We start from the raw sequence: 15,835 nt of genomic DNA on the forward strand, positions 1-15,835 counted from the left end.
TGGGCCATCCTTGACTTTTTACCAGGCCACAAGCAGGGAGCTGGATGGGATGTGGAGGAACCAGGACATGAACTGGTGCCCATCTGGGATCCCAATGAATGCAAGGCGAGGATTTAGCCACTGAGCCATCATGCTGGGACTGGGAACTTTGGTCTTAACTTCTGGGCTTTCTTAATGGCCTTTTCCCCCACAAGAACTTGGAGGAATATGTACCACTCTGTAGAAGGAAGGTAGATGGGAAAGGTTTCCAGTTAGAAGTTCATGTGAGGCTCATTAGGACAAACGTGTCACAGTAATGCTTATATCCCTGAAGTCAATGTTGTCATCTCTTCTAATCTTTTTCTTCTCTTCTGTCTCTCTGTCTCTCTTTCTCTCTCTTTCTTTCTTTTTATCATGTTATGTTTACTAATGGTACTTCAAAAAGATCATGACAAAATGGACTTAAAATATAAGTTTATTTTGGCACAAAATTTTGAAATCATGCATAAGTTTTTTCATAATATACATTTTTTGTGTTAACTTTTTGAATACCCCTTGCATTTCTTTGTTCTGTTGTGCTTTTCTCTGAACATTGTTCTTTGTTTCTTGGGCTCTCTGACATTGTTTTTGCCTATTTGTCTCCCTGTCTTTTTCCATTGCTTATAGAGATATTTTTTTGTTGTTGTTGCATCTATGTGTGTGTATTGTGTATGCATATGCATATGAGAATTTGTTCAATCCAAGCACTCAGAAAGCTAAACCATCTATTATTTATCTGTCTCAGAGTCGGACAACCTGGATTACCGGCTGGGAGCCATTCACTCCCTGGTATATAAGCTACCAGAAAAGAACCGAGAGATGCTGGAACTTCTTATAAGACATTTGGTCAAGTAAGTAACTGCTGAGTAGAAACAGTTCCTAATAGAGGACTGCCTATGAAGGAGAACTACAGGGAAATTGCCTTGCAGATTCTGAAGTTCCAGTGCCCACCTGCATCCACTGTAGGCGGTACACTGAGTGAGGAAAATGGCTTTGCTTTCATCCCTGTCTATCAGAATCATGTATCTGGTTTGTCCTGCTTGATGCATTTACCCTTCACGGTTGGAGTGTGCTGCAACCAAGCTTTGCTGTTAGAGGAACCTAGTTTTAAATCCCAGTGGTACAACTTACTTAGTCAAACCTCTTGAGTCTATGTTGGCCATCTATACAAAGCAAAGACTTATAGTAATGCCGACCAAGTAGGACTGTTCTTTGGATTAGACTCAAAAACAAAGTTCACGGCACGTAGGAGATTCTCAGGAAAGGGGAGTTGTTGTGAAGATTCTGATGAACCTCTTGCCGTGGTATGGCACATAGTAACAGCAGCTTTCCAGAGAGCAGGAAGATTTCACTCTGTCCAGGAAGCAGCAAGTCCGGTTTCTAGTTTCAGATCTGCTCTTACCTCCATTGAGGACCATGAATCGATTGTTTACAAGGTCACTCCTGATACAATAAATGGAAAACAAATGTAAAAATATGTTGAGAAAAATTATAATGAATTTTAAGTGCATGTATTTAGCAGATAAATCTGTCAGCACTCACAAAATGGGGTAACAATTTATTTGAATCCTATTTGGAGACTATCTCAAACATCTAAGACCCTTAGTGAAGGTGAGACTTTTGGCTAATGGTTCCCTTGGCCTCTCTCCATCATGAAGCCCCAGATTCTGCCTTTGTGAAGTTTGGCTTCTGTGATAGAAGCTATCATGTGATCTGTCCTTCTAAGATTTTGGGATACTCGTATTACAAATGAGTATTCTAGCTACAAGTGCAGTTAGTAGTCAGAATTAACAGTCAACATGACTTTTCTATTTCGTGCCAGTATTTGCAATTTAGGCTAACAGAGAGCATGACAAAGGCATTTTCTCTCTCAAGAAAGTAATTTGTGTTGATCTTAGTAGAAGTACAGAACTCACCAAGTCATTGACATGTTAGCTTGAATTTGCTCTGGGAGAAGGAGACTTTGGGTTCAAGTTCCAGGTCTACAGCAAGTTTTCTATGTGACTTGAAGAAAACCGCACTCATACCCCAGGCCTCATGTTGTCATTTGTAACATGAGAGGAGTGGACCTAGTGACATTCTAGAAGCCTCAGTAGACAGTAGAAGCCAAAGGTTTAATTTAATTGATGTCTCTACTAGCCGAGTGTGACAGCATGCCTGCCTCCATCTAATTGGGGTGCCTGTCTCATCCAGTCAGTAACCGCTTGGTTTACTTCAGCAAACTTCATCTTCAAATTGCCTAAAACAAAAGGAGATACAGCTAGATCTCAGAAATAGGAAGGTAGATACCCCTAAATATATGATGACATGCTTAAGCTTGCTCAATGCTCGGCATAAGAAAAGTGTGAATGAAACCTACACTGGGTCACCACTGATTTATTTATTTACTTATTAAAAGAGAGATTTACTTGTTTATTTGAAAGTCAGAGTTATAGAAGGAGGGAGGGAGAGAAAGAGGATCTTGTATCCACTGGTTCACTTTGCAGGTGGCCACACAGCCAGGGCTGGGTAACGCTAAAGCCTGGATCCAGGAGTTTCATCCTGATCTCCAGGGTAGATGTCAGTGGCTCAAACACCTGAGCCACCTGATGCTGCTTTTCCCAGGCTCTTAGCAGGGAGCTGCATTGGAAGGGCTGCAGCCAGGACACAAACTAGTATCCATATAGATTGCTGGCACTGTAGGTGGTGGCTTTACCCACCATGCCACAACATTGGCTCCAGGGTTTTTAATAACAGATCCTAGTGCTTGACCACATTCTTCATTGAAAGACCCTAGAGAAGCAGGCCCCTTAATGTATTGTTGATGTGAATGCAGTGTAGTCCTGGAATCATTACAGTGTTGAGCACACCTGCATTTTCACTTACTCTTTGACTCAATAAACTAACTTGTAGATATCCAAAGACATACTTTCTCAAATACAAAACAGCAACAGCATATGCACAAGTTTTGCCACTGCAACATGAGTTTTAATGGTAAAAGTTCAGAATTAACAGAAATATGAAATAATAGGAACCTAGCTGAGTGAGAACATATTCAATAACAGTATTATGCAGTCTAAAAACAAAAAAATATAAAAGAATGGAGGCAATCCCTATGACCTTGACAGTGATTTGCAGGATGTTAGTAAACTGGATAAATAACAACAAATTCAAGGTATAAAATAGAGTAAAATATGGCTTTTCTTATTGTCATTTGTATTCATGTTTATACTCAAGTGGAAATGTGCTATTGCTACATTTTACTTGTTGGCTAGTGGCAGTTTAGGCCTATGAATATGAAGTGGACTAAAGCGATGTTTTTGCAAATGCTGATGTAAACGGGAGGGAGCATATTGAGGAAAGCAGGGGAGGGAGTGAGGGAAGTGTGGTTGTCTTCTGGGAACTGTACCTGTGGAGTGTTCTCTTAATAGTAAAACTGCGCACGTGAGAGAGAGAGAGATAGTAAGAATATACTTGGATTTTTTTTTTTGACAAATAAAGCATAATAAGCTACTTAAAAAAAAATGTGATCCCAAAGGTAGTTAAATGCAATTATGACATGCCCTAGCAATTTCCCTGGCAGATGTCCAGGTATATCCAAGTTACACAAACCAAAAATGTCCATGAAATACTTAGAAATAAATGCTCATAACATCATTATTCAAAAGGTCGAAACAACTGAAATGTCCATCAATTAATGAATGAAGAAACAGAATGTGGTATTTTCATGCAATTGAAGTTTATTTAGCCATAAAAGTAACCAAAATATTGATAATGCTACAACATGGATGAACATTGAACACATACTAAGTGAAAGAATGCATTCATGAAACACCATGAGCTGTGTTAATTCCATGTATGTAATACGACATGTCAAGAAAAGGTAGTTTATTGAAGCAAAAAGCAGATTAGTGATTGCTGAAGGCTGGGAAGTCAGAGTGTCAGGAGAGGGGTGTGATTGATAATGAGGTTTCTTTATGAGGTGATGCAAATATTTGAAATTAGAGAGTGGTGACAGTTATACAGCCCTACAAATATACTAAAACGACACTAAGTTGTACCTTTAAAGGGGAGAATTTTATGTTATGTAAAATATATCTCGGTAGTTACGAATGTAATCCAGTGAAAATGGTTATAAATGAGATTAAAGACCTGTATTCCTCTAAGTATGTTTCCTTATACAGTTTGATTTTTAAGCAATTTTAATTTTTTACATATACAAAAATAAAATTAAACTCACAGGAGAATATAAGCATTAAAATTGAACCTCCAAAGAAATTAAATCTAAATATTTATAAATTTTATAATACAGCCACATGGCGAAACCTGTCAATTCAGCTAACTTGTCAGCACAGTTAAATATAGATGACTCATACTTAATGGTTTGTATTCCAAAAACAACAAGGGCTGCAAGAAGTTTTTAGCATTACTCAATAGCATTGTTGCTAGTAGCAATACAGTTATAATTCAAAATAAATGCACACATACATGTACACAAACATACACAGATTTCACAGGAAAGCAAAAATGTGAATGTATTAATGATATGCCAAGTCAAGATTTATGGTATAAAACAAAAAGATACAGATACAGGATTTAAGGTATAGGAGGCAAGCATTTGGATCAGTGGTTAGATCAGCACCTGGGACAACCACATCCCCTATCAGGGTGCCTCCTGTAACACCCAGCTACTCCTCTTTTAATTCAGCTTTCTGCTAATATGTATCCTGGGAAACAGTGGGTGATATCAGGAGTCCTTGGGTCCCTGCCACCTACATAGGAGACCTGGATTGAGTTTTGGGTTCTTGGATTTGGCTTGGCCCCAACCTGGCTCTTCAAGGCATTTAAGGAGTGAACCTGCAAGTAGGGGATCGCTGTCTCTCTCTGTAGCAAATGAAATAGAAACACATAGTAATGAAATCTATAAGAAAAGTACGTTGTTAAATTGAGAATGTCATTACGAACTCATGATTTCACAACAAAACAAAACAGCAAACTGTTCAGTGAGCCAATCTTGAAGTGATGAGAATCACTTCATTAGAATTCCTACTAAGGGAGGAGCACATCTAGAGTTCAGTTCTATGTTTCCAAATTCTCTTTTCAAAGGGACTGGGGATGCTTAGAGAAATGGATGTTCCCACGTGTGGGGCAAGGGAAGTATACAGATAAATTGTGCCCTGTAGGGTGGGAAGAAATCCCCTCTTTCTTTTGCAATAGTTCTTATGTGGGCTCCTTGGTTGAATCTAGGAACTCAAGAAATACAAGAGGAGAACATGAAATTTGTATTAAATTTCCGTGCACAGATTCATGAGAGAGTGAAATTGGAATAAATGACCAAAGTGTGATGCTTTTCATACTTTTTGAGATAAAAAAGGAATAAATTTGTGAAGAAAGAGAGGACAAAGCGACATCTGGACTAGGCTATATATCTTGGGAATGTTACAAAGAGATATTATGGACGAGGGTTTAGAAGCTACTGAAAGATAAAGGTTACTTCAAAGTTTGTTTATTCAGGTTCATTGCAGCCTCAAATACCAGTGTGTGTTGACTGAGGCTGTTTTCCAGCGTCGGTATGTGAAGGACGTCCCTCCCAAAAGAACTTTTTATGGGTTGCTGCATGTGGAAGACAGGCCAAATGGTTCTTTCTGAAGTTACAATGGAATTTCAGCTGAAAATAATCAATATAGCCATTCAGCACATTTGTCGATGGCATCTCCTTAAATCCTTCAGCCACACAAGGAATCTGTTGGAAAGGGTTGATGCTGATGATATTTACGGCAACCTAAACATCAAAACTACAAATAATGTATTTCTAACACCGAGTAAACAAAAAGCCATAGGAGTAGGAAGAGGAAGGGAAGCCTTTCATTACTGAAGAAATGTCGGCTAATAACGCATTAGGAGTGATCAAATAAAAAGAATCACTGTGTTATATACTCAGTGCCTTGTTTCAGGCAGGGGTAAAACCACAGAAGAGTGTCAAGGAACAGAATAATCACATTTTTTTTTTTTTTACAACTTCTGTGTATTCCTTGCAGGTTACTTGTTAATTCCAAATGGGAAAAATGTGTCTTTACAGTAAAGATACCATTTTAAAGAATTGATGAACTCTAGCATTGCTACTGTACCAACTGAGCTTAAGACCCTCATAAGAAGTACAAATATGGGCTATGAAATATTTTCCTCAGAATGTTCATTCTCAATCAAATTATGTCTTCCCAGTTTATCAGTAATAAAGGGTATAGAAAAGCTGACTGATAGTCTGTAAGACAAATGGCTTGGGCTTCCGGAAAAGACAATGTTCTGGGGAAAATAGGTACGGATACTGTTTTCCATTAAGATAATAGAAACAGAAAAATATATAATAAATAACAATATAAATAAGTATAGTACAGGAACTTGAATTGGAATCAGATATAGAACATCCAGAAATAAAATATTTTTTTCTGTGACTTACGAGAAAGCTTGAATATGGATAACAATATTAGATGCTGTAGAATTATCAATTTTCTTAGATATGAAAATGTAGTTGTGATTCTGTAGGAAAATGTGTTGATTTTTTTGGAGATGAATGCTGAAATATTTAGGATTGAGGCAATTTCTTCTCAAAAGATTCAGAAAAATATACATACAAAGAGAGAAGGCAAATGTGGCCCAACTACTTATTATTGAATTTAGGTATAGAGAATATAATTATTCACAGTTCTGCTATTTCAGAATTTTGTTTTGTGGACCTTGATGGCTGTCAGTTATAGAGAAAATATAAATAAAAATTAAGCTTGGTTCTAATTGAGAAATTTACAGAGAAGAAAATTTAGGTGCTTTGAAATGCACATAATTATGGTGCCTGCCAGCTACTGTTTTCATAATCTATATGATGATTATATCTGTGTTTGTAATGTGTTCTCCCTGCCAATCTGTTTTCTAAGCTAATGGAAGAAACAAACTGACCTCAGCCAATTTCAGGTACCTAATTATCCTGTAATTTTTTTTTTTTGATTGGTGTCTTTCATTAGTCACAGTTAGGAGAATGCAAGATCCGTCTACCTAACAATTCCACTACTAGTGGAATATTGCAGTGGATGCAAGGCTCGAGCTCAATTCTGCCCTTAACATAGCTATTTGCCAGCCAGCAGACACGAAAAGAATCGTAGAACATGTTCTATAAACTCGTTGAAGCCCCATCTCTCTGTCCCTTCAGATGCTCTGACAATATCGTTCATGAAAGGTGGTTTTTTTTTTTTTTTTGGGTTTCAAGGCTGATGACATAATACTAGTGACAAAAATTGGGTTTGGGCAATAAAACCCTATGATCTAGTGTACAATTGAAGCCTGGTTCCTGGGCTAAGACTCTAAAGAATGAGGGCTATTAGGATGATGGACCTCTTATTTCACAATAGCTGGTATTTCTGAAGCAATGTTGTATAGAAATTAGAAAATACAGAAAAGAAAAATAAAGAAAAAAAGCAACAGTACAAGCTTCCTGTTGCTGACATTCAATAATCACTGTTGTTAATGTGATGCATACTTATATCCTTCCAGAGCTTCCTGTGTATGCGTGTAAATGTTTATGTATACACATGGATATTTTCAGTTTTTACTAAAATGTGTTCTTCGTTGTTTTTCAAACTGCTTTTTTTTCCAATTCAATGATATCCACCTTTCTAGACTATACTAACATCCTGTTAACCCCAGAAGTGTTATTCATAGATGCTTATAGACTAATGCTCAATATGGGAGAACACATTATGTCCATTACTTAAATCTTTTTTGTGTCTTTAGGTTAATGTAGTCTCTGTGTGTGTGTCACTGGTGTATTGCTGAGACACGCAACTAGTTAGAGAATGCTGCCTGAGGCTTTCTTCATTGTTGTATTTTTCATTGTATTTTTGTGTTTCCTGTAAAGTAGAAGCTATATCTAAAGGTTAGATAGATTTAAGTTAACTCATTTTCACGCAGAGGAAATTACAGGTGATGTTATGTACCTTATGTTGCTTCATAGCAGAAGATACATAATTCTCATTGATCTGCTGTACTCATGTTGAAATTGACCATTGCTTTTTTTCTTCTACCCTGTTCATACAAGGATGAGAGTGTCTATATAATACCTCAACTAGATCTGGGTATCTTGAATATATCTAGCCTAAATGATATATCTATAATACATTATGCTAATTAACAAGACTTGGATGTTGAATAGTTATGAGAAGAGTAGAAGCTCATAGCAGACCCTCTGAATTCTAATTAGTCTTTTTAAAACATATTAATTAGGAATCCAGATGTTGATCAACTAAAGACTGGATAAGGAAATCTTGCTATATGCACACAGTAGCGTATTATTCAACCATAGAAAGAGTGAAATCCTGACATTTGCATCAAAATGAATGGGATTGATACCATTATTTGAATGAAATAAGCCAGGCTCAGAGAAGCATCTTTTCATTTATATGTGGATGTTGTTATATAAAATATAAACATTGTGTGGATGTTATGTCATTGGCTATACAAATAGTGCTTCACTGAATCATACCTTGTACATGGCAATATATTCCTCTTCCGTTATGATCATTATCATGCAACCATCGTTTTGTGATATTAATATCTATTCTCAAGAGAAATATATGTATGAAGAGGTCTACATATGAAGTGATCGGATCAAAAAGTTTAAAATTGTTCAATTTAAAAGGTAAAAATATTAAGATTTAACTAGGAAATGGGTAAAGTTAAGCAAGTTTTTTTTTTTTATTAAAGACATATAATTTGTAATAAAAAAAAACTTTCCTGCAAAAAAGACCTAATTAATTAATCCTTCCTCAGTACAGAAGTATGTGATCATGATAAGAAAACTACAATCGAGGCCGACACTATGATGTAAGATGTTTCCACCTATTGCAGGCATTAAGTACGGGTGCAGGTTGAAGTCCCTGCTGCTGTACTTATGATCCAGCTCCCTGCCATTGTGTCTGGGAAAGCAACGAAGATAACCGTAGTACTTGGGCCCTGGCACGCATGTGGGAGACCTGGATGCAGTTTCCAATTCCTAGCTTTGTTCTGGACCAGCCCCAGTGATTGAGGCTGACTCAGAGGCTGGATGATCTCTCTCTCTCTCTTCTTTTCCTTCCCCTTCTTAGTCTGCCTTTCCAGTAAATAAATATAAGGAGACTTTTTTGAAAAACAAAAAGACAATGAAACATTTAGTTGATGTTACTCGTTTGGAGCTCCCTGCAGAACACAGTGTCCCTTTTTCTGTGTATTTTCCAACCCTGTTTTCTGTAGATTTAAGTACTTTAGCATAGTTTGAACTATGCCCTGAATTTCATCAATGCCATCAACTGCGGTGATTATATTATTTTAGGTACTATTCAAAAAGGAAAAAAAAGATCTTATTGTCAAATCATCATGTAATGTTTTTGAAGACATTTTAAGTGGAAGATAAATGCAGCAGTGAACATGATTTAGCTGAGAATGCTAAATATAAGGAGCTATTATCAAGTTTATGCATGCAGAGGATGTGATAATTACATGAGAACTCCTGCTTGACAATATTGATTTTGTAAAATGTCTTGATTCTGGGCCCAGTGCAGTAGCCTAGCAGCGAAGTTCCTTGCCTTGTGCACGCTGGGATCCTACATGGACACTGGTTCTAATCTCGGCCACCTTGCTTCAATTCAGCTCCCTGCTTGTGGCCTGGGAAAGCAGTTGAGGACCGCCCAAAGCCTTGGGACCCTGCACCTGCATGGGAGACCTGGAAGAAGCTCCTGGCTCTGGGCTCCTGGCTGCAGATTGGTGCAGCACCGGCCGTTGTGGCCACTTGGGGAGTGAATCAATGGATGGAAGATCTTGCTCTCTGTCTCCTTTCTTTTCTGTATATCTGACTTTGCCATAAACATAAATAAATCTAAAAAAAAAAGATTCTAACATTTATCCAGAATTAAGATTACAGTTTGAAAAAGAAAAATGGTCCTTAGGTTTGTTGACATTTGGAAGAACCCCAAAATCTCATTTTGGTAAAAAATGAAAATATATGTCTACACATGAACACACACATATATACTTACATATATACTTAGGAACATGCATGTTTGCACATATAGGCTAGGACATAATAGCTTTGATTGTAGTGTTCTTAAAAAAAAGATTTTATTTTTCTTTTGAAGGCGCAGTGACAGAGAGAAAAGCAGAGACAGAGAGACAAGTATCTTCCATTTGCTGGCTCATTCCACAAATGATTGCAGTGTCTGGAGCAGTAGCAGGGAGGAGGATCGGAAGCAGACCTGCTGGTACTCAAACTGACACTCCATCCTGGGATGCCATCCTTATCAGCAGGAGCTTAACTTTTTGCACCGCAATACCAACCTATTGCTTTTTTTTTTTCCTTTGATGAACTTTTTATTTTGCAAGATTTCAAGTGTGTATATTCGAAAGTGTAAGAAAGAGTGTAAGGAGCTTTTATGTGCCCATCCCCCAGCCTCAGTGATTATGGATGTGTGACTAAGCTCATTTCATTTGTATCCCCCCAGATTTCTCCAAGACTTCTTATTTTTTCATCCATAACTATTTCAATTTATATACAGAAGAGATGAGAAATCTTTATAAGCATAAGTAAAATAAAATCGCATCTAAAAAGAAATTATAACAATTACTGAACATCATCAAATATGTTTTGGATTTTCAGTGATCCAAAATGTATTACAGTTTTTCTTTAAATAGGGGTCCAAATTTCATCTACTTATAGGAATCTATTAGAATTTTAAAAGATTTATTTAAAAGTCAGAGTTCCAGGGACAGGTGATGGGTGGAGAGAGAAAGAAATCTTCCATCTACTGGTCCACTCTTCAGAGGGTCTCAAAGGCCAGGACTGGACAAGCTGAAACCAGGAAGCAGGAGCTTCTTCCAGGCCAGGCCATTAGCTAGGAATTAGATCAGAGTCATTTAGCTATTTTGTTTGTTTGTTTGTTTGTTTTTAAAAAAGGATTTGTTTCTTGCCATTGGAAAGGCAGATTTGCAGAGAGAAAGAGAGACAGAAAGATCTTTCGTCTGCTAATTAACTCCCCAAGTGACCACCAAGGCCAGAGCTGAGCCAAGCTGAAGACAGGATCCAGAAGCCATGAGCCAGTAGAGCAACTGTATGAGAAGCTATATGAGCAACTCATATGGAATACCAGTGTCACAGCAGTGGATTAACCTGCCTGAAGAGCCACCCTTAGAATGTTTTTTAAGCCTCATTTTGATTTGCCAATTACAAAGAAATATTCCTGGAGGAAAGGTAACCTTTCAGGTCTCCTTTAAAGACCAAGAAGGACGAGTACCCTACATGAGAAACCAGGAACGTTCTTCAGAGAAATAGAAGATAATTTTATGTTAAAACAACTCCTGTAAGGAGTTTTGAACTAGAAAAGCTGGCAGTGGGTACAATGGGATTACTTAAGAAGGTTTGAACCCATGCCTTGCCATGTGTTCACTAATTTTGTGACCTTGCTAAGTGCTTTAACTTGGTAAATCTAGATTTCAAAAGTAAAATACTCTGGTCCAGCACAATGGTTCAATTGGTAATCGCCCCCCTTCAAGCACCAGAATCCCATGTGAGTGCCAGTTCATGTCCCAGCTCCTCTGCTTCTCATCCAGCTCCCTGTATGTGGCCTGGGAAAGCAGTCAGGGACGGCCCAAAGCTTTGGGACCCTGTATCTGCATGGGAGATCCAGAAAAGGCTCCTGGCTCATGGCTTCTGATTCCTGTCTTCAGCTTGGCTCAGCTCTGGCCTTCGTGGCCACTCGGGGGAGTGAACTAGCAGATGGAAGATCTTTCTGTCTCTCCTTCTCTCTGCAAATCTGCCTTTCCAATAAAATAAATACATTTTTTAAAACACACACACAGACACACACACATCAAAATGGCTGAAATACTCTGCATTGTGGAATTGTGATGGTTCATTGAGTTGCTGGAACATTGAGCAAACATCGGCTTCTTTCAAAGCTTAACAAAAGGAGATAAGCAATTATCCTGGCTTTGCCACTTAAGGTTTAGTCATCTGGGATCACTTGGTGGCAGCATGGAGACACTTTTCATTTGAATATCTGAAAGAAAAATCTCTCCATAAAGAATACAGGTTAATTGCAGAAGTATTTAAATTGTTGAAATGGATTCATCACCACCAGTCTAGCCATATCAAAGGCCCTGAGTAGTTGCTGCTTATTACCATCTGAATGGCACCAGCCTTTGTCAAGAGTTCAACAGATTCCATTAGGGTTTGAATTAAGGTTTGTCTAAAGATTCAAACCCTCTCAATTACCCACTTAGTGTCAAGAACCTGCCTATTGATGGGCCAGTCTTTTAAAGGCCTTTGCCTGGGCTGGTTTAGAAAATTAGTATTTTGGGTTGGTACCTGGGCTGTTCTAGCTTCTGAATACCTCCTCACACCCACAGCCAAAAGGATGCTAATCCGGCATGCCTTTCACTTGCTGCCTCCAGTTTGAAAGAGTACCAGAAGAGCTCAATTCCCTTCGAAATAATTAGTTAGTACCTGTTGTGGGCTGGTAACACACTGGAAAGTGGTTTGCTACCCAGCAAGAGAGGCATGCAAATACACAGAAAATTGCACCATAGTTTGCTTGCCAGAGGTGTCAGTTCAGAAGACAGTGAGCAATGGTAGTTTTAGCGGAGATGGCATCTACTGTGAATCTCAAAAGATAGTCAGATATTCTCTAGGTATAGGGAAAATAATACAATAGTACATTGTATGGCCAGGGATTCACTGAGCAAAGGTGTGGAGGTATAAAACGTGATGAAATAGCTAGAAAAATCTAAGCCATTTAGGATCACAATAGTATCAAAGATTGGCAGTGCCTAGAATGGAGAGTCCCGGAATGGGAATAATACCGGCACAGTTTCCAAGATGCCAGGTATCATGCCAAAGCAATTTACCTCTCTTTTCTCAATTCATCTCTGAAGTGGATACTGTTTTGGCAAGTAGGATAGGAGAAACCTAGAGAGGACAGAATGAACATGCCTTGTTGTGCGGGTGGTGAGTGGCAGGGCTGCAAATTAAATCCATGTTTGTTTTAGACCCTGCGTGTGCATAGGGCTTAAAAATAGTCAATTAAAGAAAGTCTGTAATTGCCGCTTTAAAAAGAATTGCCCCTGTTCTATCAAATTAGGAAACTACTGCAAGGAATTTCAGCAAGGACGCTGACTAGCAAATCAGGTCTTTGGGGATTACGGAACCTGATGATGTCTGTACCTTGATGGTGACTTTGAGCAAGTCCCTGCCCTTCTTTGGGCCCCCCCCCCATCTAAAGAATATGATAAAAGGATGATTTTTTTAAACAGATGTATTTTGTTTAAATTATAGAGAGAGAGAGGCAGATTGTGAAATATTCCACCTGCTGGTCACACCCTAAATGACTGCAGTAGCTAAGGGCTGGGCCAGGCCTACCTCAGGAGTCGGGAGCTTCATCCAGGTCTCCCATGTGGGTTCAAGGGCGTATGCACTTGAGTCTGTGCTGCGTTCTCAGGTGCATTCGCAGAAAGTTGGATTGGAAGTGGAGTGCTGGGACACCAACTGGCATCCATATAGGGTGCTGGCAATGCAGGTGCCAGCTTAAAATGCTATGCCGTAGTACAGACCCCCAAAGGATGATCATAGCAGTCCCTTTAAGTTTTCAGTGCATGTGATTAGAGAGTTAGAGGAAGAAATTAGATTCCTGACCGGGGAAACCCATAGACTTTTTCCATGTGCTTTGTTGTTCTTCATACACGCTCCTGGTGCTCCTCTTGCCTTGAATGCCCTCTTGCTGGCTCCCTGCCTTGCCAAATGCTTTTTGCCAAATGCTTTTCCCATACATCACCTCTTCTCTAGTGCTGCTAGTCGTCTTAGGCATGGTTTCCTCTGGCTCTTAACTGTCTATCAGTGTTTATTGTCAGTTGTTTTTAGTCTTTTCTTCTCTTATGTACTTTGGATCCTTCCTTCTGCTTTTTAAGTTTCTTTTACTTAGTATACACCTCACATGGTTTTGATGACAGAGGAATTGTTGCAGTCAATCTTATTAAATCGTTTTCTTTCTCTTCTGGCAGTGTGTGTGAGCACAGCAAAGAGAATCTTATGACTCCCTCCAACATGGGAGTGATCTTTGGGCCTACCTTGATGAGAGCTCAGGAGGACACTGTGGCCGCCATGATGAACATCAAGTTTCAGAACATTGTGGTGGAAATTCTAATCGAGCACTTTGGAAAGGTATGCACTTCCTATTCTCACCACCATTACACTCCACGTGTTAGCTTCTCCCTCCAACCCCTAGCCCCCAGCACCTCTTAGGTTTGTGTTTTCCTCTTTTGCTCAACTCGACCATGAAAGGTAATCCCATTATGAAGGGATGACATTTTAACGGTGATTCTGGACCTGGAAAATTTACTCATTCAGAAAATATTGCTTGACTATCTCATACTATGCTTGAAGCTGCATGTATTGGAGTAGTTACATTTCTGAGCCTTTAAGGAGCTAGCATTGGAGTGTGGAGAAAAATATGTAAACAGAGGAAAATATGAGGCATAAAAGTGGCATATAACAAGGTAACTCTAAGGAAGATGAGCTGTGTCTTCTTACCTGTTCCTGGACTCATGGTTTGGACCCCTATAATGGAAAACAGATCAACAAGAGAAAAGTATACAGGTTTATGTATTTATTAAGCTTTATATGACACAGAAGCCTTCAGAAATGAGGAGCTAGAGGAACAAGTATGCTTTCACATTTTTTTATACCAAGTTTGACAGAGAAGGGGATGGCTGCGAAGCAATATTGTTAAAGGACAAGGCAGCACAATCTGATAGTAAACTAGGGAGAGCTTCGTAAATTCTGTTTGTTCAGATTCTTCTTGATGTTTCCGTGTCTTAGATGGTAAGAATCTTCCTTTGCTCAAGGGATGAAGAAGGTGTCTTTGTAATGAGGAAATGACAATGGCAAAAAAAAAAATCCCTGAGTGCTTTAAGGTAAAGAAGAAATAAAGGCAACAATGTAATGGACGGGGAAAGCACAGTACATTTGCGGAAGGAATTTAATATCCATTGGATGGATTTTGGCTTTGCTCTAAGATGGAATTTTCAGCAGGGGATGGATGTGATATGTTTTTGATGGGATTATTTGGGCTCCTGTGTAGCTCAAAAGGCTTGAAACAAGGTGACTAGGAGGATATTTTCCCAATGCAATCAGGATATGGATTTACATCACATGTGGGTGGTAACAGTAGAGAGGGTCAGAAGTCGTTAGAGTCAGAATGTTTTTGTTAAGATTTATTTTATTTATTTGAAAAGCCAAGTTATAAAGAGAGAAAGGGTGAGACATCTTTCATGTTCTGATTCACTCTCCAAATGGCTGCTAGAACTGGGGCCAGGCCAAACACAGAAGCGAGAGGCTTCTTCTGGGTCTCCCGCTTGGATGTAGGGGCTCAGATATTTGGACTGTGGCCTAACCAGCTATGCCACAGAGCTAGCCCCTAGGGTATATTTTGAAGGCAGAGCCTATATGATTTGATTAAAAATGTATGTGGGAAAAGAAGAGACTTAATAATAGCTCTAAAGGTTTTTTTTTTTTTTTAATCTGACCAATTCACAGAATAAAATTGTCCTTTATTATATGGATAAGGCTGGGGGAGGAGGAGGAACAGGTTTGAAAGAGAATATCAGCATTCAGTTTGGGACATAACTATGCATAAAGAGTCATGAGAGGTTAGAGAAGAGAACAAGGGTAGAGAAATAGGATTGGATTTCAGTAGTAGCAAGGAGATGATCAAACAGTTTTGCCTAGGGAATATTTGTTTTTTTTTTTTATTGTTGTTAACATTGTATT

General features: G+C 38.7%; 1 protein-coding gene across 1 annotated transcript in view; it reads left to right on the forward strand.

The window, feature by feature from the left end:
- The window catches only part of OPHN1 (oligophrenin 1), a 296,207-nt gene that overhangs the window by 221,476 nt on the left and 58,896 nt on the right, over window positions 1-15,835 (forward strand). The window contains exons 18-19 of the mRNA XM_041000958.1: window positions 764-869; window positions 14,068-14,227. Of these exons, the coding sequence (XP_040856892.1) occupies window positions 764-869; window positions 14,068-14,227 (266 nt within the window). The remainder of the gene's footprint in view (window positions 1-763; window positions 870-14,067; window positions 14,228-15,835) is intronic.

Source organism: Ochotona curzoniae, unplaced genomic scaffold (genome assembly GCF_017591425.1).
Source record: "Ochotona curzoniae isolate NIBS_2020 unplaced genomic scaffold, NIBS_Ocur_1.0 contig_1274, whole genome shotgun sequence".
NCBI lineage: Eukaryota > Metazoa > Chordata > Mammalia > Lagomorpha > Ochotonidae > Ochotona > Ochotona curzoniae.